This window comes from Aquarana catesbeiana, linkage group LG02, assembly GCF_042186555.1.
Source record: "Aquarana catesbeiana isolate 2022-GZ linkage group LG02, ASM4218655v1, whole genome shotgun sequence".
Classification (NCBI taxonomy): domain Eukaryota; kingdom Metazoa; phylum Chordata; class Amphibia; order Anura; family Ranidae; genus Aquarana; species Aquarana catesbeiana.
The window spans coordinates 276,636,590-276,663,800 of NC_133325.1; the positions used below are offsets into that span (position 1 = coordinate 276,636,590).

The window sequence follows — 27,211 nt, forward strand, 5'->3', positions numbered from 1 at the left end:
ATTCCCACAACCAGTTCTGTTTAAAGTGCTCGCCTCATCTGAGCAGTACTAAGGGGCTGATGGAGGAATAGAGGGCTGTAGAGGGAGAGGGGGTCTCCTTAGTTATTAGTGTAGGGAAGTGCTGCAGTCTGTAGTTGTTATATTTGTCCTCATTCTCCTGTAGATTATTGTGGGTGACATGTGCCCAGATCCTGGCAGGCTCCTGTGATGTGTTAATGATTCATTTATAGGACTGCCTACTTCTGCATGGGAAGAACTAGATCAGACATGATCCTCTGATGAGCATGTAGGAGGCTGATGTCATGGCAGACACAGTGAGAATATTGAGTGGAGGATTATCTACTGAGCTGCAGGCTGCTGGATTCACCATAAAGGTATCTGATCTCTGTGTGCTTCTCATACACAGCACTTCTAATCACAACTCTACACCTTACTGTACTGGGGGGAGGGCATGCAGCTCATACAGACAGCTATTTCATGTTAAGATGCCCATACATGCTACAATCTGATCATACAATTTATCTACATTCTATCAGATCTACCAACAAATTAGGTAATGCCAGGGATACGGCTTTTTTTTTTTGGCAACCTGCACTCCAGTGAGCTATGGATTGACATTCCTAGGCTGAAGCTTAAGATTGCTGTAATTGGAAATCCAAAAGCTAACCAGTGCCACCCTCCTACAAGCCGACATGGTCCAGCTCGGTTTGACAGACAGCACCGCCTTGTTTATTGTTATCAAGCTGCTAAAAGCTGATTTGATGTGAATACTGTACTTCTTAGCATGAACTTTGCTTTAAATAACCCTCACATAGATGACATGGCTTTTTTTTTTTTTTTTAAACCGGGCTCATGTTGCATTGTATATATGCGTTAATAAGCCGTTAAAGATATGTCACCTAGCGTGAAATGTGTAAAACGGTGAAAAATAAAAGCAGATGTTAACACATGTAATGTGATCATTGTGATTCTTTTTTATCTATGTGTAGCACTGGTAGATTTTCAATCTACCGCTGATAGGTAAATTTTGTGGGTTGCTTGTTAGGTGAAGTTAGATTTGCCTCTGTTCCAGCTTGGCTGAGTTGCGTGTAGTTCCACACTGCGCCGGTGGGTGTCGTGATCGCCATGGGCCAGTGTTGGAAAGGCAACATGTTGAAGCGTATGAGTGCTCCTCTGTCCCGGAGATAACTCGGTGGAGGTGGTCCTCCGAGTTGCATTCTGGGAGAGGGTATTTATGGGACAGACGCCATGTTTAGGGGTTCGTTTTCAGCCACCTGCTGGCCCTCCTGGCCGACAGGTATGTGTTAAGAGTACCACCTTGTGGTCCTCTGTTCAGGAGGCCCATGCGGCTGCAGCGTGTGGGTGGGCCCAGAAGCCTGTCTGGGGCCTACCACAGCAGCAGAGGAATGGTCCTGAGTAGGGATGAGCTCCGGCGTGTTCGCATGGCGCACGTGCCGAGCCCGCCAGGAAGTCGGCACGGCGCAGCGCTAATCACAAGCAGTGAGACATTTCCCGATGTGCGGCTGCAGAGATCGGGAAATGTCTCCCTGCCTGTGATTAGCGCTGCGCCGTGCCGACTTCCTGGCGGGCTCGGCACGTGCGCCATGCGAACACGCCGGAGCTCATCCTTAGTCCTGAGCTGTCTATCCAGAGTGAAGAAGCTGGACAACCGAGAAGATCCCAGGGGAGGACCCGTTGTGGAAGGATCATGCAGAGTGCTGGTCTGGAGAGGGGCCTGGTGACTCGGTTGGAGGATGCATTCCGAAGTAATCTTACAGTATAGTACTGCCGGGTTGGCTTAAAGGTTCAAGTACTGTGTCTGACATTCATCGCAAACCATTACATCCTGTGGCAGAAGATCGTACGGGTTTTATTCCAAACAAGTCTGTGGCAGAGACTTTTGTTCGTGCTACGTACTGGCTGCTAGACAAGTGAGAGAGGCCTATCCAGGCAGGCAAAGATTGAATCCCACAAGGGGAGCGCATTCAACTACAAGTAGTCTATTGGAAAGAAAGTTCTAAAGAATACTAAGGAAAGGTATTTGAACTTCCCTGCAACTTTCCTTCTGCCTCTTTCCTGCTACTTCCTTTATTACATGTTCATTAAAGCATTGGAAAATATACCCAAGTGTTTGGTGTCTACATCGTCCAGAGGTAAACTCAACGGGACCCTAGACCCGGTGCCGGTGAAACAGAGGTATCGAGAGTGAAGGTAACAAGCCCGCTTTAAACCAGCAGCTCCACCGAGAGTTAGTGCTACATATGCTTGTACAGTGTGCTCTGATCACTGTCAAAGGTAGTTTCTTCTGTTCACAAGTTCTCTGAGTGCTAGTCCATCCATTATCAAGGAGTGGGTTGGCACTTTGGGGAAATTGCAGTATCCTACATAGACTAAACCTGTTAGGCATGATACCACAAGTTATCCCTTACTGTGAAAGTCTAGATCAGGGGTGTCAAACTCAATTTAATTGCGGGCCGCATCAGCAGTATGGTTGCCCTCAAAGGGCTGGTTGAGTGCAGGGTTCAGGTGTGCGCTACGTACAGAGTGCAGGGTTCAAGTGTGCGCTATGTACAGAGTGTGGGCTCCAGGTGTGCAGGGTTCATGTGTACGCTACGTGCAGAGTGTAGGGTTCAGGTGCACACTGCGTACCGAGTGCAGGGTTTAGGTGCGCGCTGCATATGCAGCATGCACCTGGACCCTGCACTCGGTACGCAGCGCATACCCGAACCCTACACTCAGTATGCATTGTGTTTTGATATGATCCACTAGCTCTTGCATGCTTTGCTATGTAGCACAACATCTAGACCACATATGTCAAACACAAGGCCCACGGGCCGAATCCAGTCCGCCAGGCCTTGTCATGTGGCCCTCGCACCCAGTTTTGCAACTGGAACTTGGTGGAAATCTATTCTCCACTTCTGGTTCTCACCTCTTGCTCCTGCTCCGTGATGTCACTTGTAAACATGGAAGCCTTCTGTGTTTACAAGGGACAGCTTTGTTCAGTGAATCCTAGATATAACAGATCTCTGCACGCACTCTCGCGCAAGGCATGACAGGGATAGATCCCCAGAGAGAAAGATAGAAAATGATCTCCCTGCAAAGCACACAACCCTCTCAGGAAAGTGCTAGACCCGGGTCAATTAGGAGGGAGAGAGATGTAAGGAGGCTTTGGGATGGGGGGGTTGGGGTTGCACACCTTGCACACTGTACATAGCACACCCCTAAACTCTGCACTCTGTATACAGTGCACCCCTGAGCCCTGCACTCTACACGCAGCGCACACATGCCTTTTCTGGTGAGAGCCAGAAGTGGCAGAATAGAGTTCCACCAAGTTCCAGCTGCAAAACTGGGTGTGAGGGCCACATGACAAAGCCTGGTGGGGTGGATTCGGCCCCCTGGGCCTTGTGTTTGACATATGTGGTCTAGATGTTGCGCAACATAGCAAAACATGCAAAAGCTAGTGGATCACATCAAAACACAAATACAGTCAGGTCCATAAATATTGGGACATCTACATAATTCTAATCTTTTTGGCTCTATACACCACCACAATGGAATTGAAATGAAACGAACAAGACGTGCTTTAACTGCAGACTTTCAGCTTTAATTTGAGGGTATTTACATCCAAATCAGGTGAACGGTGTAGGAATTACAACAGTTTGTATATGTGCCTCCCACTTTTTAAGCTACTCCCACTGAGCACCAATGTAAGGAGGCCCTGCTCCCACTGAGCACCAATGTATGGAGGCCCTGCTCCCACTGAGCACCAATGTAAGGAGGCCCTGCTCCCACTGAGCACCAATGAAAGGATGCCCTGCTCCCACTGAGCACCAATGAAAGGATGCCCTGCTCCCACTGAGCACCAATGAAAGGATGCCCTGCTCCCACTGAGCACCAATGTAAGGAGGCCCTGTTCCCACTGAGCACCAATGTAAGGAGGCCCTGTTCCCACTGAGCACCAATGTATGGAGGCCCTGCTCCCACTGAGCACCAATGTATGGAGGCCCTGCTCCCACTGAGCACCAATGTATGGAGGCCCTGCTCCCACTGAGCACCAATGTAAGGAGGCCCTGCTCCCACTGAGCACCAATGAAAGGATGCCCTGCTCCCACTGAGCACCAATGAAAGGATGCCCTGCTCCCACTGAGCACCAATGTATGGAGGCCCTGCTCCCACTGAGCACCAATGTATGGAGGCCCTGCTCCCACTGAGCACCAATGTATGGAGGCCCTGCTCCCACTGAGCACCAATGTATGGAGGCCCTGCTCCCACTGAGCACCAATGTATGGAGGCCCTGCTCCCACTGAGCACCAAATGTAAGGAGGTCCTGCTCCCACTGAGCACCAATGTAAGGAGGCCCTGCTCCCACTGAGCACCAAATGTAAGGAGGCCCTGCTCCCACTGAGCACCAAATGTAAGGAGGCCCTGCTCCCACTGAGCACCAAATGTAAGGAGGCCCTGCTCCCACTGAGCACCAAATGTAAGGAGGCCCTGCTCCCACTGAGCACCAAATGTAAGGAGGCCCTGCTCCCACTGAGCACCAAATGTAAGGAGGCCCTGCTCTCACTGAGCACCAAATGTAAGGAGGCCCTGCTCCCACTGAGCACCAAATGTAAGGAGGCCCTGCTCCCACTGAGCACCAAATGTAAGGAGGCCCTGCTCCCACTGAGCACCATAGTAAGGAGGTCCTTCTCCTACTGACCACCAGTTATAAGATTTTTCTTCTCCCACTGACCTAAGATATAAGGAGCATTCTTTAAAATTACCACCAATGTTAGAAGGGTGGGGGAGGGGCTGATCACCAATGTAATAAGCATTTTTCCCATGTAAGGAGCATTCTTCACACTGACTATCTGACTTCTAATGTAAAGAGCATGCCTAACTCTAATCACCATTGTAAAGGGGGCCCTTCTCCCACTGACCACCAAAGCAAGGAGCATTCTTCTTACTTGCCACCAATTTAAGCTGCATTCATCCTGTTAACCACCAATGTAAGGGGCATTCCTCCCACTGACTACTAATGTCACTTTGAACACCAGGGTAAAGGGGTCCTTCCCTGACAGCCAATTTAAGGAGGTCCTTCTTCTATTAAAGTGTTACTAAACCAACAACAGTAAAATCGGTGTGTATATGCAGTAAAGCATGCTTGTTATACTCACCGTGGAATCTAAGGGTTTAATCCTCTGCATTGTGTAAAATGGCTGTTTGATCCTGTCTTCTCTGATCCTCCCCTTCTTCCACAGTCCCCAAACCACCTCCTCATAGTACAGAGCCTTGGGGGCACTTTGCACATGATCATTTTGGTGTGTATTGCTAGATAGCTTCTTTCTTTCTTTCTGATCAGCACAGGGCCAAGCAGCACTGTCCAGGTAGAGGGTCAGGGGTCCTGTAGCTTCATAGGACAATCAGGAGAAGAATGAAAACTCCTCCTACAAGCTTTAACCAGACACTGATAGAAGTTACAAGACTGCTATATACTGCTGATAAGAAAAGGTATTTAGCAGTTTATATTTACTAAAATAATTGCGTTTCCATGTCCTGTGTACTGTGGGAGACCAGATATAGTGAATGCAGGGTCCTGGGTTTAGTAACACTTTAACTACCAATGTAAGGAATTCCTTCTCCCACTGACCTCCAATGTAAGAGGGTTCTTCTCCCACTGACTACATTTTAAGGAGGCCATTCTCCACTAACCAACAATATGAGGAAACATTACTGTCTGCATTTCTTTTCTGGCCATTCTTGTCATTTGTTTCATTTCATTTTTATTACTGAAAAGAATGAAGTCTTATAGAGCAGTCTTGGATGTCAAATAAGACATCCTACTGTCCACGCTAATGTATCCTGAGCTGTAGATATAACAATTATTACCAGGGTTCCCTGAGACCTGAAAGTTATTTTAAGGGTTCTACCATGTTAAGAATGCTGAAAAGAGCTGTTCTATACACTTGGTAGATAGAAAGCAAATGTTTTGTATTACTTAGCAAGATAAAGAGGAGCAACAACTAGCAATTCATGATAAACCTACTCTGTAATTTTTCTATTATAGGGAGATCCACTCTGGAGTGCAAGATTTCTTCATACCAACCCGCAAGCAATTAAGGATGTTCACACAAGGTAATTCTAAGAAATACATTCCACTCACAACTTAGAACTTCACCCTTGTGTGGAGACCTGTGTTTTTCTGCACTTGAAAAACGCAGATCTTTGCAAGGGCACACAGAAAACAATTATTTTCTATGTGTCCTGTTTACATTTCAATGGAGCATTTTTCCACACTGTACTGGAGCTCTTCTGAAGTCTCCATGCATTTCTAGACACTGCAGCTCATTTTTACTTAAAGTGGAACTTTACCCATAACAACTTGATAAAAAAAGAATGTTCTTTAGCAAGGAATATTCCACATTAATACAGTAAGTATGCTACCAACATTGGTGTGCAACATAAATTGCCTCCAGCATTGTTCCTGTTTCTTCTTGCTGGAGGCTGCCATTTTGCTGAAGCCCAGAGGCCCTGAGCAGAAGTAAATTATAAAGCGGAATTAAAACCCATCGATTTAAAGCAGAACTTTACCCATAACAGCTTCATAAAAATAATGTTCTTTAACAAGGAACCTACATTCCACATGAATATTTATGTCACCAACATTAGTGTGTGCTGTAAATTGCCTCCAGCATTGATCTGGTTTCTTCTTGCTGGAGGCTGTGATTTTAATGAAGCCCAGAGCCACTGAGCATCAATAAATCCTAAAGCGCAACTGAACCCATCGATTTAAAGGTTTAAAAAAAGTTACATTCCTGGAATGCCGGGATTGCTAACAGTCACATTTGCTTGTGTCCTCAACCAAACTGTCAAACCACCAAATGACCAGTGTCATAACTGATCGCAGATCAAACAGAAGCAGCTTCCTTGACTGTAAAGGATAGGAAGGCTTTATTTTGCATTAAGGGTCGGCTCACACTGAGGCAGCACGACTTACAGCGCGACTGCCTCAGGCGACCCAGAACACGACTCAGCGGCGACTTGCAAGACGACTTCTGTATAGAAGTCAATGCAAGTCGCCCCAAAAGTTGTACAGGAACCTTTTTCTAAGTCGGAGCGACTTGCGTCGCTCCGATTAGAACGGTTCCATTGCACAGAACGGGACGCTACTTGTCAGGCGACTAGGTCACCTGACAAGTCGTCCCAGTGTGAACCGGGGCTCAGGCTGTCAGCAGATCGGCCTCTACAAATTAGTTAGTGCTTTAAAAATGCCTAGAAAAAGAGAGCAACTGAGCCTGTGCAGAGCAGGGAGAGACAGTATATTACTGGATTTTACACAGTACAGGCACTTATTTTTAATGTTTTACATAACTATATCTGCAAAAGGGGCCAGCCTGAAGTGATCCAGCAGGACTTACTTTTCTGACTAAAGTTCCACTTAAGTTAAAAACTGTGACATTCCTGGAATGCCGGAATTGCTAACTGTCACATTTGCTTGTTTTCTCAACCAAACTGTCAAACCATCAAATGGCTGGTGTCTAACTGATCACATTTTGCAGCAGCATGGCAGTTTCAGATCAAACAGAAGCGGCTTCCTTGACTATAATGGATAGGAGGGTTTCATTCCGCATTAAGGCTGTCAGCAGATCGACCTTTACAAACTCTGCAGTGCCTAAAAATGGAGAGCAACTGAGCATGTGCAGAGCAGGATGAGACAGTGTATTACTGGATTTTAAACAGTGTAGGCACTCAATCTTAATGTTTTACATACAGTAGCTGTACCTGCAAAATGGGCCATCTTCCACTTTAGTTAAATCATTTGGGTTTACCGGTGAATTTGCCACAGCAGTGAATTGAAAATTCTAAAAGAGAGGCCTGACCTCATTAGCAAATCATACAAGATGTAATGGTTGGGATTAGAGCTGCTGCTGTACCAGTGGGCCACAGGGTGAAAATCAGTATCAGACATTGGTTGGCATAATGAGTAATCGGCATATCTAAAATAAAGGCTTGGTCTTAATGGAAACCTATCATAAGAAAATAAGGAGGCTGCTTCTACTACTGCCCTCTCTTTCTAAAAAAAGGAGTAGAGACTGCATTCCTTGGAATCTGAGATGGAAAGTTGATATGTGACTTGAAAGGGTCCAGCCAAAACTTTCTTTTTAGTTTTGAAAATAAGAATCTCTGTCAAGTGTCAACTGCTATCCAGGGCTCTTTTAGAGCGGTATTTGGAGCTCATTCACACCTGTAACACTCCCTACTACCCCTCTGAAAACCCCAGTGGATCGCTTTTCAGAGGGCGGTAGAGCAATGGCTGCCAGGAATTTAGGAAGCAATACTGCCGCCTACTGAATGCTGTTTTTCTTTGTGGAAGCCAAATGGGGTTTTCTGTAAAGAAATGTTTTCTTCGCTGCAATATGTTACATTTTTATTTTTGGGTTTAGATACTCTTTAATGCAGATAGGGAGATGGAGGTGGATAAACGATCTACCAGGACTATGGGGAGGAGAATTTAGGAGCTTTAGGGTTAGTAGCTGCTACTGATGTTTGATGGCTCTGACATGAGTGTGGAGGATTATGGTGCCCATACACTAGATGAAAAATCTGACATTTAGACAGTTAGGTTGTTTTTCGTCCAGTTAATAGGGCACAAATCGAAAATTGGTTGTGATGTTTTTGAGCCAAAAAATCAAAGGAAAAGTTGGGAAAACTTCTGCCAAATGGACAATAAAATGAAAGGTTAATGTGTTTCTCGCCCATTAAAAATTGAACTGTTGGTACTGTGCAAATGTGACCCAGAAGCAAAAAAAGAACATGAAAATGATTTATTTATGTCCATTGAATGATTTATCATTGGAAATTCGGTCATTACATGATGGCAATATCGTTTGCGGAGCCTCCTGATGACATCACCGGGTGGGCCCGCCCCATGGCCATAAAAGTCATGGCACACGGTGGACCCAGCATTACAGCAGGAGAGAGCGTCGGGTGAAGATCGGAGGGAGAAGACAGCGGGGAAGAGGAGAACCGGTGGTGAGAGAAGACAGTGGAGAGAGGAGACCCGGCGACGGAAGAAGTCATCAGCAGTGAGAGGAGAAGAACCAGAGGGAGAAAATCAGAAGAAGATGCCGGAGCTGCTTTAATAAATTACTTTGTCAAAAACCTGTGTACTGTTTTTATTTTTGACACTTTCTTTTTGGGTGAATGGGTAGGGTAACGATGTACACCTACTCATTCACACAGGGTGGGGGGCCGGGATCTGGGGGGGTTTCAAGGGGACTTCAATATTCCGATAAGCCCCCCGCCCGCAGACGCTGACAACCAACGGCCAGGGTTGTCAGGAAGAGGCCCTTGTCCTCAACATGGGGACAAAGTGCTTCGGGGTGGGGGGTAAAGGCACCCCCTGCTCCAAAATGCCCACCCCCATGTTGGGGGCATGTGGCCGGGTGTGGTCCAGGAGGGGGGGAGGCGCTCGCTCGTCCTGACCTGCCGGGCTGCATGCTCGGATAAGTGTCTGATATGGATTTTGGGGGGACGCACATACCGTTTTTCTTGTTCTGTGGGGGGACCCCATGCTGGTTTTTTTTTTTTTTTTAATTATTATTATTTTGGAGTGGGGTTCCTCTTCAAGATCCTCAGTGCACAAGTCACACTGCAAGTTGGATCATCATGATCTGACTTTTGGTGCAACTTCTTTTCAAATCAATGAGCTCTCAAAGGGAACCACTGATTTTGAATAGAGGCAGAGAAACGCCGCTAAAAGCTAGCGCGGCTAAATGCGCATTAACGCCAATACAAAAAGCTACTAAAAGCATGTTTTTACAGCTGCTTTTTCCTGGCGTTAGTAGTGGCGTTGCTGCTCGTTTTTTCTAACGTCCATTGTGCATGAGCCCTAATACAAACCACATTAATAGAGTGAAAAACATATGTGAAAAAAATATTATAGATTATAAGTCTGTTTAAAATGTGCATAGATGAAAATAATAGTCCCAATCAAGAGTGACATCCACCACTATGTAATGAGTATCAGAAAGCTTCTACATTTACCATGTGGGCCATCACCAGTAGTTAAATGGACTATTACCAGAATCTATGGACTGTTTTACGGAGTCAAATATGCCTTCAAACAATACCCTAGTATTCGGTGCTGAGACCCAGATGGTTACATCTAATCCTCCTGATACCCCCCGGTTCCTCAGGATTTTAATGCATACATATATATGGCCACGATGATGGTACAAGAATTCTCATACAACCAAAACAGATATGCCCACATAGTGCCTGAAAACATGACCTGTTGGGGCGTCTTGAGGACTGGAGTTGAAAAAAAACTGTTATACAGTATAGATGCACGATAAGGGTTTCACTATGAACCCATGAAAAGTCCATAAGAAGGCATGAGAAGCTACATCCACGTGGTCGACCAAGTGGGCACTCTCCAGTTTTAGTAAATCAACCCTAGTGTATTTTTAACAGTCAGGGTATATTTGGGTTGTAATTTGTTTTACACTTGCTTAACATTTTGGTGTTTTTTGAGCTATCTGATCCTTTTATTTATGCATTTTTTATGTTATAGTTTTCTCAGGAGCGGTTCCGAAGTCTTGACTACAGCTACCTACCAAGCTAGCATTAAAGGATTTGTACAACATTTGGGTGTGAATGTAGATGAGTCAGCAGAACTTTTTAATGTGGCAGTATCCCTTGCTAAAGAAGCCGCAGAAGAATTCAACACACAATCCTCAGGTAATATTTAGCAAACACCTTACCAGAGTTAGGCCTCATGCATGCTGGGCATTAGGGATGAGCTTCGTGTTCGAGTCGAACCCATGTTCGACTCGAACATCGGCTGTTCGATCGTTCGTCGAATTGCGAACGATATGGGCCGTTCGCGCCAAATTCGTGTGGCGCGTCACGGCCCATAATTCACTGCGGCATCACAGTGCATTGCTTGCTGATGATTGGCCAAGCATGCACTATGACCCGCATGCTTGGCCAATCACAGCGCCGCCTTAACAGAGAGCCGTAATTGGCCAAAGCCAAGGAGGCTTTGGCCAATTATGGCTCAGGGGATTTAGTACATGCCCCACACTATATAAGGCCGCCTGCACGGCAGCCCTGTGCAGTGTGTTCCGGTGTGCTGAGAAATAGAGAGAGAGAGAGACAGTGTCATTTCATTTGAGTTAGCTAGATTAGTCAGGACAGTCAGTCAGTTAGCTGCACTTAAAGTGTATTGTCTATATATATGCATCCCAGGTGTTGCGCATATATATATATATATATATATATATATATATATATATATATATATATATATATATATATATATATACACACACTGTATTCAGTTTAGCTAGATCCGTTCCTGTTATCTTCTAGACTATTTACATTTAGTGCAGTGCTCACAGTGTTCAGCTAGATCCGTTCCTATTATCTTCTTACTGACAGGCAGGCTTGTCTTGTTACAGTATATAAAGCTACCTGAAGAAAATTACTGGTGTTCTTTTGATCCTATTAGTACCACAGTCAGGCAGCTAGACTATTTACATTTAGTGCAGAGCGTCCTGCTCACAGTGTTCTGCTAAACCTACAAGTTAGTGGGGTGCGTCCTGCTCACAGTGTTCAGCTAGATCCGTTTCTGTTATCTTCTTACTGACAGGCAGGCTTGTCTTGTTACAGTAAATACAGCTACCTGAAAAAAATTGCTTGTGTTCTTTTGATCCTATTAGTACCACAGTCAGGCAGCTAGACTATTTACAGTTAGTGCAGTGCGTCCTGCTCACAGTGTTCTGCTAAACCTACAAGTTAGTGGGGTGCGTCCTGCTCACAGTGTTCAGCTAAACCTACAAGTTAGTGGGGTGCGTCCACCTCACAGTGTTCAGCTAAACCTACAAGCTAGTGGGGTGCGTCCTGCTCACAGTGTTCAGCTAGATCCGTTCCTGTTATCTTCTTACTGACAGGCAGGCTTGTCTTGTTACAGTAAATACAGCTATCTGAAGAAAATTGCTGGTGTTCTTTTGATCCTATTAGTACCACAGTCAGGCAGCTAGACTATTTACAGTTAGTGCAGTGCGTCCTGCTCACAGTGTTCTGCTAAACCTACAAGTTAGTGGGGTGCGTCCTGCTCACAGTGTTCAGCTAAACCTACAAGTTAGTGGGGTGTGTCCACCTCACAGTGTTCAGCTAAACCTACAAGCTAGTGGGGTGCGTCCTGCTCACAGTGTTCAGCTAGATCCGTTTCTGTTATCTTCTTACTGACAGGCAGGCTTGTCTTGTTACAGTAAATACAGCTACCTGAAGAAAATTGCTGGTGTTCTTTTGATCCTATTAGTACCACAGTCAGGCAGCTAGACTATTTACAGTTAGTGCAGTGCGTCCTGCTCACAGTGTTCTGCTAAACCTACAAGTTAGTGGGGTGCGTCCTGCTCACAGTGTTCAGCTAAACCTACAAGTTAGTGGAGTGCGTCCACCTCACAGTGTTCAGCTAAACCTACAAGCTAGTGGGGTGCGTCCTGCTCACAGTGTTCAGCTAGATCCGTTTCTGTTATCTTCTTACTGACAGGCAGGCTTGTCTTGTTACAGTAAATACAGCTACCTGAAGAAAATTGCTGGTGTTCTTTTGATCCTATTAGTACCACAGTCAGGCAGCTAGACTATTTACAGTTAGTGCAGTGCGTCCTGCTCACAGTGTTCAGCTAAACCTACAAGTTAGTGGGGTGCGTCCACCTCACAGTGTTCAGTTAAAGCTACCTGTAGAAGGTTGGTGGTGTTCTCATACTACAGGCAGGCAGTTGATTTTGCTAGCTGCAGTATCAGTACATATATATATATCCCAGCTTAGTGCAGCTACAGGCCATTAGTATGTCTGGAAGGCCAAGAAGGAGAGGCAGACAGTCACAAGCCAATAAGAGAGGGCAAGCAGGCTCTGTGTCTAGTGCTGGTCGTGGAGACGGTGCATCCTCATCAGCACGTGGCCATGGGACACGCTTGGCCTTTTTTTCGGCAGCTGGCCGTGTTGAGCCGCAACATGCGGAAGACTTGGTCGAGTGGATGACCAAGCCGTCCTCATCCTCCTCATCCTCTCTCACCCATGCCCAGGGTACTTTGTCTGGCAAAGCAGCGGCCTCTTCCCTCGGCTCAATGTCATCAGTGACTCCTTCCCTAGCCCCACCATGTCCTCCTGAGGAGTCCCTCGAACTGTTTAACCACAGTGTTGGGTACATGCTCCAGGAGGATGCCCAGCGTTTGGAAGGCTCTGATGATGATACTGAGCTCGATGAAGGCAGTAACATGAGCACGGACAGAGGGGGTGCCCAAGAAGGACAGCAATCTGGCAGTCATGCTCCCCCTGCTGCAGCATACTGCCAGGTTTGCTCCAGTGATGAGGAGGGAGGGGATGATGAGGTCACTGACTCAACGTGGGTGCCTGATAGGAGAGGGGAGGAGGAGGAGGAGGCGGCACATCACCAACGAGGCAGGATGCCCTCCAGGGGCCAGCCTAAGGGCAGCACATTGACTGCATCACACCCCAAAGCTCCACATGTGCAGGGCGCTGCAGTCTCTGCGCGTTATTCAAAAAGTTCTTTGGTGTGGGCCTTTTTTGAGACGAGTGCATCAGATCGCACCGCTGCTATTTGCAACATATGTCTCAAGCGTATCTCGCGTGGCCAAAACATCTCCCGCTTGGGTACCACATGCTTGACCAGACATATGTTGACCTGCCATGCAGTTCGTTGGCAAGCGTATCTAAAAGACCCACACCAAAGAACAAAGAGGACCTCTCCTTGCTCCTCATCAGCTGAGATTTCCAACCCCACTAGACCTTCAGTCCTCTCTGAGACCTGCACTGAGAGGAATGAAGGTGTAGAATTAGGTGTGTCACAGCCAAGTACTTGTGGGCAATCTGATTTTGGTACACCGACGTCAGATTGTACCAGGCAAATTTCCCTGCCCCAGCTGCTGCACCGCCGAAAGAAGTTTGCTCCCAGCCATCCACATGCCCAGCGGTTGAATGCTAGCTTGGCAAAATTGCTAGTACTTCAACTGCTGCCTTTTCAGTTGGTAGACTCTGCCCCCTTCCGTGAGTTTGTGGAATGTGCGGTTCCTCAGTGGCAGGTACCCAAACGCCACTTTTTCTCACGGAAGGCGATTCCGGCTCTCTACCAGCATGTGGAAGGCAATGTCCATGCCTCACTGGACAGGGCGGTCAGCGGTAAGGTGCATATTACTGCTGACTCATGGTCCAGCAGGCATGGACAGGGACGTTACCTAAGTTTCATGGCGCATTGGGTGACTCTGCTGGCAGCTGGGAAGGATGCAGGACAAGGTGCAGTAGTGTTGGAGGTTGTTCCGCCACCATGCCTCCAAAATGCTAATGATTGTGACACACCTCTCTCCTCCACCTCCTCCTCTTCTTCTTCCTCCATGGCCTCTTCCTCGGAACCAGCGGTGCTCCGTAGTCGTTCAAGGGGCTACGCAAGTACGCAGGCCAAAAGATGCCATGCGGTGCTTGAGCTGGTGTGCTTGGGGGACAGGAGCCACACTGGGGCAGAGGTTCTGTCAGCTCTGCAGGGGCAGGTTCAGAGGTGGTTGACGCCACGCCAACTTAAGGCAGGAATGGTGGTTTGCGACAATGGCACCAACCTCCTCTCTGCCCTCCGACAGGGACAAATGACCCATGTGCCCTGTTTGGCTCACGTCCTTAACTTGGTGGTGCAGCGGTTCTTGGGCAGGTACCCGGGCTTACAGGATGTCCTGAGGCAGGCCAGGAAAGTCTGTGTGCATTTCCGCCGGTCATATAATGCCAGTGCTCGGCTGACGGACCTCCAAAAGGAGTTTAACCTGCCCAAGAACCGCCTAATCTGTGACATGCCCACCAGGTGGAACTCAACGTTGGCCATGCTGCAGCGGCTGCACACGCAGCAGAGGGCCATCAATGAGTACCTGTGCGACTATGGCACCAGGACAGGGTCAGGGGAGCTTGGTTTTTTTTCTCCACGCCAGTGGGCCATGATCAGGGATGCATGCACTGTCCTGTCACCATTTGAGGAGGCCACGAGGATGGTGAGCAGTGACAGTGCATGCATCAGTGACACTGTCCCCCTTGTCCACCTGTTGGAGCACACGCTGCGTGGAATAATGGACAGGGCACTTGAGGCAGAACAGAGGCAGGAAGAGGAGGACTTCCTTAGCTCTCAAGGCCCCCTTTATCCAGACAGTGTTCCTGCGTGCCCGCCGATCACACAGGAAGAGGACGAGGAGGAGGAGGAGGAGGAGGAGGAAGATTGTGTCAGTATGGAGGTGGAGCCTGGCACTCAGCATCAGCAGCAGTCTTTAAGGGATCAGTCCCAAGAAACACATGGACTTGTACGTGGCTGGGAGGAGGTGGCTGCGGACCATGTCGTCCTTAGTGACCCAGAGGACTCCGGACCGAATGCCTCAGCAAACCTACGCTGCATGGCCTCCCTGATCCTGCAAAGCCTGCGTAAGGATCCTCGTATTCGTGGTATCAAGGAGAAGGACCAATACTGGCTGGCAACCCTCCTTGATCCACGTTACAAGGGTAAGGTTGCGGACCTTATCTTGCCATCGCAGAGGGAGCAGAGGATGAAACCTCTTCGGGAGGCCTTGCAGAAAGGTCTGTGCAACGCGTTCCCAGAGACTGGGAGGTTACAAACTCCTGTTTCTGGACAATGTGTTGCTGAGGCTTTGGTCAGTCAAAGAAGGAGCGGTGGAGAAGGTGGCCGTCTGACCGATGCGTTCAGACAATTTTTTGGTCCGCAGCCCCAAGGTATGATCGGTTCCAGCAACCATCGCCAGCGTCTGTTTTACATGGTGCAGGAATACCTAGGGGCAAGATCAGACTTGGACACCTTTCCCACCGAAAATCCTCTGGGTTACTGGGTCTTGAGGATGGATCACTGGCCAGAGCTTGCACAGTATGCAATTGAGCTACTGGCCTGTCCTGCATCCAGCGTTCTTTCGGAACGCACATTCAGTGCTGCTGGAGGCGTGGTAACCGATCACAGGGTGCGTCTGTCCACTGACTCGGTCGATCGACTGACCTTCATAAAAATGAATCAGTCTTGGATCACCACCAGCTACCAAGCACCTGATGCTGATGTAACCGAATAATTTTTTTTGAAATCTCAGATCCCTTCAAAGACTTCCTATGCTGATGCTGAGTGACTATCCCTGAGTAATTATCCTCTTCCTCCTCAATCATCACGCTGATAGCTTGTAAGAACATTTTTGGTTCTGGGCGCCACCACCAGTGCCTAAGGCACAATTTTTCAGCCCCTGTTTAACAGGGGCGTGTAATTACAATTTTTGATGTAATACTTTGCAGCAGGGCTCGTTCCTGCATTCCAACTAGAGTGTCTGTGAGGGGTTGCAGTGTTGTGGCACCAGCACCAGTGCCTAAGGCCCATTTTTTCTGCCCCTGTTTAACAGGGGCGTGTAATTACAATTTTTGATGCAATACTTTGCAGCAGGGCTCGTTTCTGCGTTCCAACTAGAGTGTCTGTGAGGGGTTGCAGTGTTGTGGCACCAGTGCCTAAGGCCCAATTTTTCAGCCCTTGTTTAATAGGGGCGTGTAATTACAATTTTTGATGCAATACTTTGCAGCAGGGCTCGTTCCTGCGTTCCAACTAGAGTGTCTGTGAGGGGTTGCAGTGTTGTGGCACCAGCACCAGTGCCTAAGGCCTAATTTTTCAGCTCCTGTTCAACAGGGGCATGTAATTATAATTCTTGATCTAATATTTCACAGCAGGGCCCTGTGAGGGCTTACAGTGTTGTGGCCACAGCAACACCTAAGGCCCAAATTTCTGCTGAGTATATAGGGCAGGACCCTACTTTCAAACAACTAACTTACAAACGACTCCTACTTGCAAACGGAAGGAGACAACAGGAAGTGAGATGAAATCTACCCCTAGGAAGGGAAATTCTCTCCTGTAAGAGTTAATATGGGAAAAACATTTCTCCTTTCCACTGATGCTTTCCAGTCCATTGGGACAAAAAGTGAGGTGAAATCTTCTGAAGAGGAGGAAAGACAGCAAAACAAATGTCACAGGGGTGATAACCCTTCCCTATGTTTTCCAAAAAGCTTAAAAAAGATTTTTTGGCTGGAGCTAAACACGTTAAAAATGTACGCGTTCAAAATTACAAAGAGATTCTACTTAACAACAAACCTACAGTCCCTGTCTTGTTTGCACCGCCTGTATACTGCTGTTCAGAGTATATAGTAGGGCCTGGTGGCCCCACACCTTTCCTTATTTTAATTTGGGTGTGGGGTTCCCCTTAATATCCATACAAGACCCAAAGGGCCTGGTAATGGACTGGGGGGTACCCATGCCGTTTGTCTCACTGATTTTCATCCATATTGCCAGGACCCGACATTACATTAAACCCTCAAGCAGTTTTAAATGAGATTTTTTCCTTTAAAAATGACATTTGGTGCAGGGACTGTCCTAAACACGGGAAACACACGTCACTTTACAGGCATACTATAGACACCCCTCAGGTACGATATTTAAAGGAATATTTCACTTTTTTTTTTTTTTACTTTAAGCATCATTGAAATCACTGCTCCCGAAAAAACGGCCGTTTTTAAAAGTTTTTTTTGCATTGATACATGTCCCCTGGGGTAGGACCCGGGTCCCCAAACCCTTTTTAGGACAATACCATGCAAATTAGTTTTTAAAATGAGCACTTTTGATTTCGAACGTTCGAGTCCCATAGACGTCAATGGGGTTCTAACGTTCGTGCGAACTTTCGGTCCGTTCGCAGGTTCTGGTGCGAACCGAACCGGGGGGTGTTCGGCTCATCCCTACTGGGCATTTAACCCATGAGCGTGAGATCCTGGCGTATTCATGTGGATGGAAGGCACAGGAACAATGTCTAGCCCCACTGCCAGCAGCCCCGAAAAACTCTATTAGAGACTGAAAGCTGCTGTGACTGGATGGTGCACCAAGTAGTACAAAGGTTTTCTCTCTCGATCTCTCTCTCTCTCTCATCCTGCGTGTCAGTAGACGCACACAGCCCTCCTCAGGATCCTCCCTTTCTATGCCTCCCATCTCTAAGACTAAGCCCTGAGTGGTGAAATGCGTCAGTTGGTTGGTCTCTAGGCTGGTACTATAGCTAAGGTTATTGCTGAAATTTTGGCTGTTGCATAGGACCAAGTTTTATTCACAACTATAAGGCTCTATACACACAAATGCGTTTTTTTTATGCATTTTGCAGAAATGCATGGGAATTTTTTAACATGGGTTCCTATGGAACATGTTCACATCAATGCATTTTTGTGCCTCTGCTTTTTGGAAAGGGTCGGGGACTTTTTTTCATGCAAAATGCAGCGTTTTGCATGTAATAGAATTCAATGGACCCGCATCCAAAACGCAAGTACCGCGTTTTTACCGCGTTTTGCGTTTTTTGGGGTTTTTTTTTCCTTTATTTTTTTTTACACTGTATACAGTATAAAAAAAAAACACTGTAAAAAAAAAAAAAAAACGCGGCAAAAACGCATGTTCAAAAACGCATGTTCAAAAACACGGCAAGCACCGCAAAAAGCACCGCAGAAACGCTCAAAAGTAACATGCATAGATGTGAATCTAGCCTAAGAATCCTCTTCACTTAGGATGGGGGTGTGCATATTGATGGTAAAGTACTGTATGTGACATTGGTAATAATTTATGCCTGGTATTTTCTGACATGTCAAGTTCTTTTGACTAAGTGATTTTTTTTTTTTTTTTTTGTGTGTGTGTGACTTTTCAGAAAAAAGAAATATTTTAATTGCGGGATCTATTGGCCCTTATGGAGCATTCCTTCATGATGGCTCTGAGTATACGGGAAGTTATGTGAAAGACATGAGTATTGAGGTAGGTATGTAACAGAATCCGTTTAACATAAATCAGCTGACAACCAACATAAACCAGAAAAAAATGAGCATTAGTCATTTTGAATGTTCCAAATATGTTGTAGATAGATTAGCAACAGGACTCATACACTGGTACCGATGATTACCTTTTGACAGATGAAAACCATTTTTCAAAGTAGAGAAAGTAAATCTACTCCTTGCTCTGTCGAGCTTTGAGACTTAAGACGATGAGATCCTGAGTTAGCAGCCCAGACCTGTAAGCTCTAATGCCACAGTAAAATCCACAGATACATGCTCCTTGGTGGTCCGCAAAAAAAATGTCTCGTTCACGCTACCTGCACAGTAAAAGGCAGCGTTTTACCATACAGGAAGTGTTGGTTCTAGCTGGCAGTGCCAGAGCACTGTCTACTGTTTTTTTTTTTTTTCTCTAACTTTCTTGAACTGTCACCATGGGGGAGATTTACTAAAACTGGAGCATACAAAATCTGGTGCAGCTCTGCATAGAAGCCTATCAGCTTCCAGCTTTTATTGTCTACACCCCAAGCGGTTGGCATGCAAATACATGTATGGTCCTATTGACTTCAGTGGCGTATTTTACAAGCTGCACTGCCTGCCAAAAGTGACTTGCTGAGTTCAGTTTGCTGCACCACAGCTGTGAAAATGTGAATGGACCTGAGTGGCTGCAATGTTCTTTTGAAGGTGGGCATTCAGAGGGAGGTAAAAGCACACATCAACAGCCTGTTTTTACCACATTTGCAAACTAAGCCTGTGAGTTAGCTATTCATAGCACTGTTTGTTAATGTATTTATTTGGAACATAGTATAATTTTATTTTTAGAATTGACAGAACTATTCATACCACAGTAGTGCTTGATTAGACCCCTTTAACATGGGGCGATTGTTTGAAAAATGAAGGGGATCTGTGAGATGATCCCCTGCTGATCAGAGCAGAGCGGGTGGATGGCACATCCATGACCACTCAGTATCTACAGGGTGGAGACAGACAGAGCCCGCTCTGTTCTATTGGCGGGCAAGAGCAAACGGACTCCATTGTTTATACTCGGCTACCTCTGATCCTCACCTCTAAACAGAAGAGAATGGAGTCCTCTCCTGTTTTTAGCAGGCCTGATCGTACATAATTACATTGACACCCGCCTGTCCATAGGGATGAATGTATCTTCCGAACGCCCATCTGAAAGGGGTCTTAGTCTATAGGTGAGAGCAACAACTGATTTATATTAAAGAAGTTGTAAGGGTAGAAGGTTTTCTATCTTAATGCATTCTATGCATTTAGATAAAAAGTCCCTCGGCTGCCCGAAACTCTCCCTCCTGATTGGCTGAGACACAGCAGTGGCGCTATTGGCTTCTGCTTCTGTAATCAAAGTCAGTTAGCCAATCAGGAGGGGGGGGGGCGGGGCGGGGCCGGGCCGCAGCTTTGTGTCTGAATAGACAAAGGGAACTGTGGCTCAGCTCGGGTGCCCCCATAGCAAGCTGCTTGCTGTGGGGGCAGTCGACAGGAGGGAGGGGCCAGGAGCAGCGAAGAGGGACCAGAAAAGAGGAGGATAAGGGCTGCTCTGTGAAAATCCACTGTAACAGAGCAGGTAAGTATGACATAATTGTTATTTAAAAAAAAAAAAAAAAAACAATAAAAAAAAAGAGACTTTACAATCACTTTAAATACATTATTTATTTTTGTATACCTAGATTATCTATCTTAATCAGCAAGGTTGCTGCAAATAGGACATAATTAATAGACTTTACTCTTTCCATTGGTGCACTGTAGACTTTATCACCATATGTTTTAGAATCTGTTCCAAAAGCTATTAATGTTCTACTAGTCTACTAAGGCATTGGTAAACTTGAAAGTCACACAGGAAACTAAATTGTTTTATCTCTGGTTGCAGGAGTTAAAGAACTGGCATCGGGTACAGATGCAGTGCCTGGCATCTGCTGGAGTTGATCTGTTTGCTATAGAGACTATTCCTAGTCAAAAGGAGGCAGAAGCCCTGGTACAGGTTCTCAGGGAGTTCCCAAATTCTAAAGCTTGGCTCTCCTACTCATGTCAGGTTAGTGTGTTATAATTAAAAATCCCCTATGGGTACATATGGTGCAGCTTGTGTCTGCATTTCATATTGCCAATTCTGTTTGCTGCTGGAGTATGTGGCTAACCCAAAACCTTCATTCTTGTGCATTGGATTGTGGGAACATCTGCTGCTACAAGTGTATGCTATGAGATCCGTATACACTTCATCTGTGTAGCTATTTGCCCAGAGCTTAACTTAATTTAAGGGTGAATCAAGCAAAGTAAATACCATGCTCCTACTTTGCTTCACAGTGGCTGTGTTGGCAGTGATTGGGTGGGTTAATAGTAAGAAGATCTGGTAAATTAATCATTCTGGCAGAGATCTGGTGAGTTTAGTGATTTTCACTCTTGCATTCATGTTTAGTAATTATTTACTGATATCATTCTTTGAGTATTTAGGAAACCTGTATCAAGAATGTGCTTTTTTTAAAAAAAAAATTATGTTTATTTTCTTATTATCTAGTTATGTAACCCGTCTGTTTCTTCTGTTTTATTTAGAACACATCGTCTACCAGTTATGGAGATAAGTTTGAAGAAGCAGTAAAAGTTTCAGCAGCAACACCCCAACTGGTGGCCATTGGAGTGAATTGCTGTTCCCCTGATTTCATTAGTCCCCTCCTATCTTTAGCCAACAAAAATTGTAGCCTACAGATCGACTGGATTGTTTACCCTAACAGAGGAGGGACATGGGATCATGACCTGGGGTAAATTACTTTAGGAGCTGTCTTGTTTTCTTTAGAAAAAAAAATTATACATAGGAAACCCTATGCAAAAAAAGTGGGTTCCCTCTCGAAAATCCACACCAGACCCTTATCTGAGCATGCAGCCCCTTTCCCCTTGAACCACATCAGGCCACTTGCCCTCAACATAGAGATGTACTTTGCCAAGGAACACCCCCCCCCCCAAGCAAAGCATACATGTTGATGAGGACAAGGGCCTCCTCCCCACATCCCTGACCCATTTGGTTGTCCGGGTCTGCGGGGGCTTATTGGAATCTGGAAGCCCCCTTTAACAATAAGGGGGCACCCAGATACCATGCACGAAAACCTAATTGTGCTACACATATTACGTCTTTACACGCTGGAGTAAGAGCAATAATTCTAGGCCCCTTGTTTGTGGTTATCTCTAAACTGATGACCTGTATGGGGCCCAGGGCCAGGGCTGTGGGGAATAGGCCCTTGTCCTCATTAACATGGACACAATGAAGGTACCCACCCCCTTGTTGAGGGCATGTGATCTGGTAATGTTTAGGTGGAGGGGTGCACACATGCTCATTTTCCCTCCCTCCCTGGTGTGGATTTTTGGGGGACCTAATTTTTTTTTCTTTTGCAGGTGGGGTTCCCTCCTAAAACCTATACCGAACCCAAAGGGTCTGGTATCAAATTTGGAGGGCCTTGTGCTTTTTTTTCCACTGTAGTCCCAGCCTTGTAAGTGAATGGGGCAGGTGATATTACTCGTTCTTAAGGAATTGGCAGTGCTTGCACCTGACAGCGTCCTTAACAACCACCTACAGTGGGAAGCTGTCATCTTTAATAGCAGCAGTAGTAATACCACCATTATACATGACGTTCAGCTACTTCCTCACAGGTAAGTGCTCAGGGCTAAAGTGTGAACTTACAGTATGTTTGGACTAAACCTTAAAGTGGTTCTGAAGGCAGAAGGTTTTTTACCTTCATGTATTCTATGCATTAAGATGAAAAAAAAAAACCTTCTGTGTGCAGCAGCCCCCCCCTAATAAACCTGAGCCCCATCGTGATCCAGCGATATGCATATGCTTCTTGCTCTGGGGGTACTCGGCTGGAAGGAGGGACCAGGAGCACCCACGGAGGACCTGAGAAGAGGAGGATTAGGGCTGCTCTGTGCAAAGCCACAGAGCAGGTAAGTATAACATGTTTGTTATTTTTAGTGAAAAAAACAAAAAAACCTTGCCTTTAATATCACTTTAAACTCATCCCTACTCTACTTTTAAGCTCTACCCTACTTTCAATCCCAACTCCAACCAAAACCTTATATATTTTTTTAAGGATAGAGTAGGGAGGGGTTGGAACCTCTCTCTCTGTTTTCCCCTTACTGTCTCAGTGAGAGGCTGGCAGTGGGACAGAAAGTGATGGGGAAATTATCCAATCAAAGCAGAGATGGCAGCAAATACATTTGAAGAATAGGGAAGTGGTAATACTTATGCCGTGTACACACGACCGTACTTTTTGACCAAACTGGTCCGACAGAACAAATCCGTCGGACAATTCGATCGTGTGTGGGCTTCATCGGACCTTTTCTGTCTAAAAATCTGTTGGACTTTAGAAATAGAACATGTTTCAAATCTTTCCGAGGGACTCGAGTCCGATCGAAAAATCCGGTCGTCTGTATGCTAATCCAACAGACAAAAAAGGACGCAAGGGCAGCTATTGGCTATAAACTTCCTTACTCTAGTCCGGTCGTATGTCATCACGTTCAAAACGATCGGACTTTGGTGTGATCGTGTGTAGGCAAGTCCGTTTCGTTGGAACTCCGTCGAAAAGTCTGCTTGTGTGTACGCGGCATAACTGATCTAGTGATTTCTTGTTGCTCCGATTTTCTTTTTTTTCTTGATGCCACAGGAATTAAAAGTGAGAAGTCTCCCCAGCGGACTGACAGAAACTCGAACCCTTCTCTACAATTCAAAACTAACAACAAAAGTTTTCGTTAGAGTTGCGTTTTAAGTTGCCTTCAGAACGTAATAATACATGGCCAATTCCAGAAGATTTGGAAACACAAGCCTGTTCTACCCTATATTACCAAAAGTATTGGGACATCTGCCTTCACACACACTTTAATGGCATCCCAGGCTTAGTCCATAGAGTTCAATATCGAGTTGGCCCACCTTTTGCAGCTATAACAGCTTCAACTCTTCTGGGAAGGCTGTCCACGAGGTTTAGGAGTGTGTCTATGGGAATGTTTGACCATTCTTCCAGAAGTGCATTTGTGAGGTCAGGCACTGATGTTGGACGCGAAGGTCTGGCTCACAGTCTCTGCTCCATTTCATACCAAAGGTGTTCTATGGGGTTGAGGTCTGGACTCTGTGTAGGCCAGTCAAGTTCCACCACCCCAAACTCGCTCATCCATATCTTTATGGACCTTGCTTTGTGCACTGGTCTAAATCATTTGGTGGAGAAGGGATTATGGTGTGGGGTTGTTTTTCAAGGGTTGGGCTTGGCCCTTTAGTTACAGTAAAGGGAACTCTTAGGGCATCAGCATACTAAAACGTTTTTGGACAATTTTATGCTCCCAACTTTGTGGGAACAGTTTGAGATGGCCCCTTCCTGTTCCAATATGACTGCGCACCAGTGCACAAAGCAAGGTCCATAAAGACATGGATGAGTGAGTTTGGGGTGGAGGAACTTGACTGGCCTGCACAGAGTCCTGACCTCACCCCGAAAGAACACCTTTGGGATGAATTAGAGCAGAGACTGTGAGTCAGGCCTTCTCATCCACATCAGTGCCTGATCTCACAAATGTGCTTCTGGAAGAATGGTCAAACGTTCCCACAGACACACTCCTAAACATTGTGGACAGTCTTCCCAGAAGAGTTGAAGCTGTTATAGCTGTAAAGGGTGGGCCAACTCAATATTGACCCCTACGGACTAAGACTGGGATGCCATTAAAGTTCATGTGCCTTTGTAAAGGCAGGCGGCCCAGTACTTTTGGTAATATAGTGTATTTTCATATGTGCTAAGTATAGGGTGTTCAGCACACCCCTTTGGAGAACATAAGTTAGTAAAATCAATGCATAAATTTGAATTGTTTGACCTTTTAACATGTACTGCCATGTATAGAATACATTTATTTTCTGGATGTGTTCTGCTTGGAGAGTTGCAAATATTTTTGAGTAGCTATTAAAAGGAACCTGCTAAAGTGTGTTCAAGACCAGGTTTCATGTTAAAAATACTGACTTGTGTCACATTTTGTTGCTTGTTTAGCTGGCAAAGCGCTACTAATGAAAATCCTCTATCTGCACATGCTCTTGAATGGTGCCAGTTAGGAGCTAAATGGATTGGTAAGTCTAAGTTGCCTTCTCCTACATTTTATGAACTGGTTCCAAACTTTGCAACAACTGTGTATAAACATTTAAATAGTTTTCCCCAAACCTGTTCTCAGGTCCCTACAGTTCATTCACGTAGGTAGCTCATCTCCCTGCTGAGATACTGATTACTCCACTTGTGCATGTTTTGTTTCAGCAGTATATGTACTTCTGGCAGGACTTGATGATGGATCTGGTGTAGTGAAAACATATTGACAGACTACCTGTTCTGTACAAATGGCTCAGTTCAATTATACATAGAGAGTTGCCTTCATCAAGCTTGCTTTTATTTAGTCCCACTCATGTGGTTCTTTTGACCCTACACACAATGCCGGCTAACTTAATTGAATATGTACACATTTTGTGGAATAAAAATAGAAATAAATAAATAGAAAAACAATTATGTTTCTTCTTTAAAAGTTATAATTACAATTACAAAGCCTCCTTTACATGATCTCTCATAAAGCAAGCCACTGGATATGAAGCTTTTACCTTATAATTGACAATGGGGTTGATTTACTGAACCTGGAGAGTGCAAAATCTGGTGCAGCTCTGTATAGTAACCAATCAGCTTCCAGGTTTTTTTTTTTTGTCAAAACTTAATTGAACAAGCTGAAGTTGGAAGCTAATTGGCTACCATGCAGCGCTGCACCAGATTTTACACTCTCTAGTTTTAGTAAATCAACCCCAGTGCTGTAATAAAAGGGTTTGATGGAGATTTGTACTAAGCATCGTAATTATGTAATATAACCCTAATACAGGACAAAACAATCCTTTTTGTGAAAAAAAAAGGCCATGGCTATAATACTCATAAGCCAGGATGGAAAAGCTCAACAAATTAGGAATGGTGTTTAGCCTTCCCCAACTGTTGATGGGATTGATAATGATCATGTTATAATAGGGGTGCACATATAAAACAAATATTCTGGATATATACTCAGCTATTATGCATATTAACAGCCAAGTTAAAGCATTTGTTATCCCATCACTTCTTGTATGAGAACGTATCCTGTTCTCTTTGTATTGTTTCCTTTATGTGAAATCCCTGGTGTTCCTACTAGTCCCCTTGCTTTCCTATTAAAAACTAACCACACTAAGCAGGAGATCACACCGTGGTCAGTTCTCTAGCTATGCTGGTAACTCAGTTTACTCTCCTCCAATGGTCAGACTTTTTTCCTGGCATGCCCCCGCCGCACAGCCATTCACTGGAAAGTAAATTAATAGCAAAAAACTGCGCTAAATCAAACTACAATACAGAAACGAAAAAAACAGCTGCAACATACCATGTGATATAAAAACATGGCATCAAAAAATGTTAATACAAAATGTTGCGCTAAAACAAAAATACAAAGAAATGATCCCCTATCACCTAGACAGTGATATGAGTGAAATACACAATGGTTCCAGTGATGAAATCTCAGTCTGTGATTTTTAAAATAAAGTCCAAAGCGTGATAATAACTTCTTATGGAAACATGCATGTCGTGTCCAGACCTCCACCAGGTGATGAAATACAAGGCTTACCGGACAGAATTGACCATCCACTACAGATTGGTCAATTTAGGCATGTAGTAAACGATATCCAATGCTCCTCAATAGTGAAGGGCCGTCACAGGCAAAACCACCGCACACTACAATAACCAAGTACTCCGCAGTAAATATTCTGTATGTCAGGAATAGACAAAAAGACCTTGCGTAGCGTAATACCGTATGTAAAAAGATTTATTGAACAAAGGCAATAGTAACACTCGCATATATTCCAAAAGCAAAGAGCTTGTTAATATCAATCTGCGGGTACATACAGGATAGCTTCCAGATCATTTACAGCACCAAACATAGTGACGTCACAACAGGCTCTTCCCTACGCGTTTCATCATACCTGACATCATCTGAGGCCCCACATTCTTTTTATATCTATACAAAAATGTTTTGCCTCTCATTTTATATTTTTAACTAAATTGGTTGTTTTATAAGACTATCGGTTACAACCACTTTAATCTTTAACAATATTAATTAACTTGTTAATGACGATTTTACAATATCAGTTGCTATATCTACGTTTATTACAGGAGGCTGCTGCTGGACCACTCCATCCGAGATTGAAAGTCTACGAGAAACTTTGACCAGAGGTCCACACAAGCAATAAATATATATATATTCCAAGTGCACTGTGAAAACTTTGTAATGCATTTAAGGATAGTAAAATATGTTTTGGGTTTA

The 27,211-nt window shown here is 45.2% G+C and overlaps 1 protein-coding gene across 1 annotated transcript; it reads left to right on the forward strand.

The window, feature by feature from the left end:
• On the forward strand, positions 1-27,211 carry LOC141127714 (uncharacterized). The gene is made up of 8 exons (XM_073614461.1): positions 1-374; positions 6,050-6,117; positions 10,559-10,725; positions 18,751-18,854; positions 20,757-20,918; positions 21,434-21,639; positions 24,892-24,968; positions 27,061-27,211. The coding sequence occupies exons 1-8, from the start codon at positions 303-305 to the stop codon at positions 27,135-27,137; spliced, it is 933 nt and encodes a 310-aa protein (XP_073470562.1). The 5' UTR covers positions 1-302; the 3' UTR covers positions 27,138-27,211.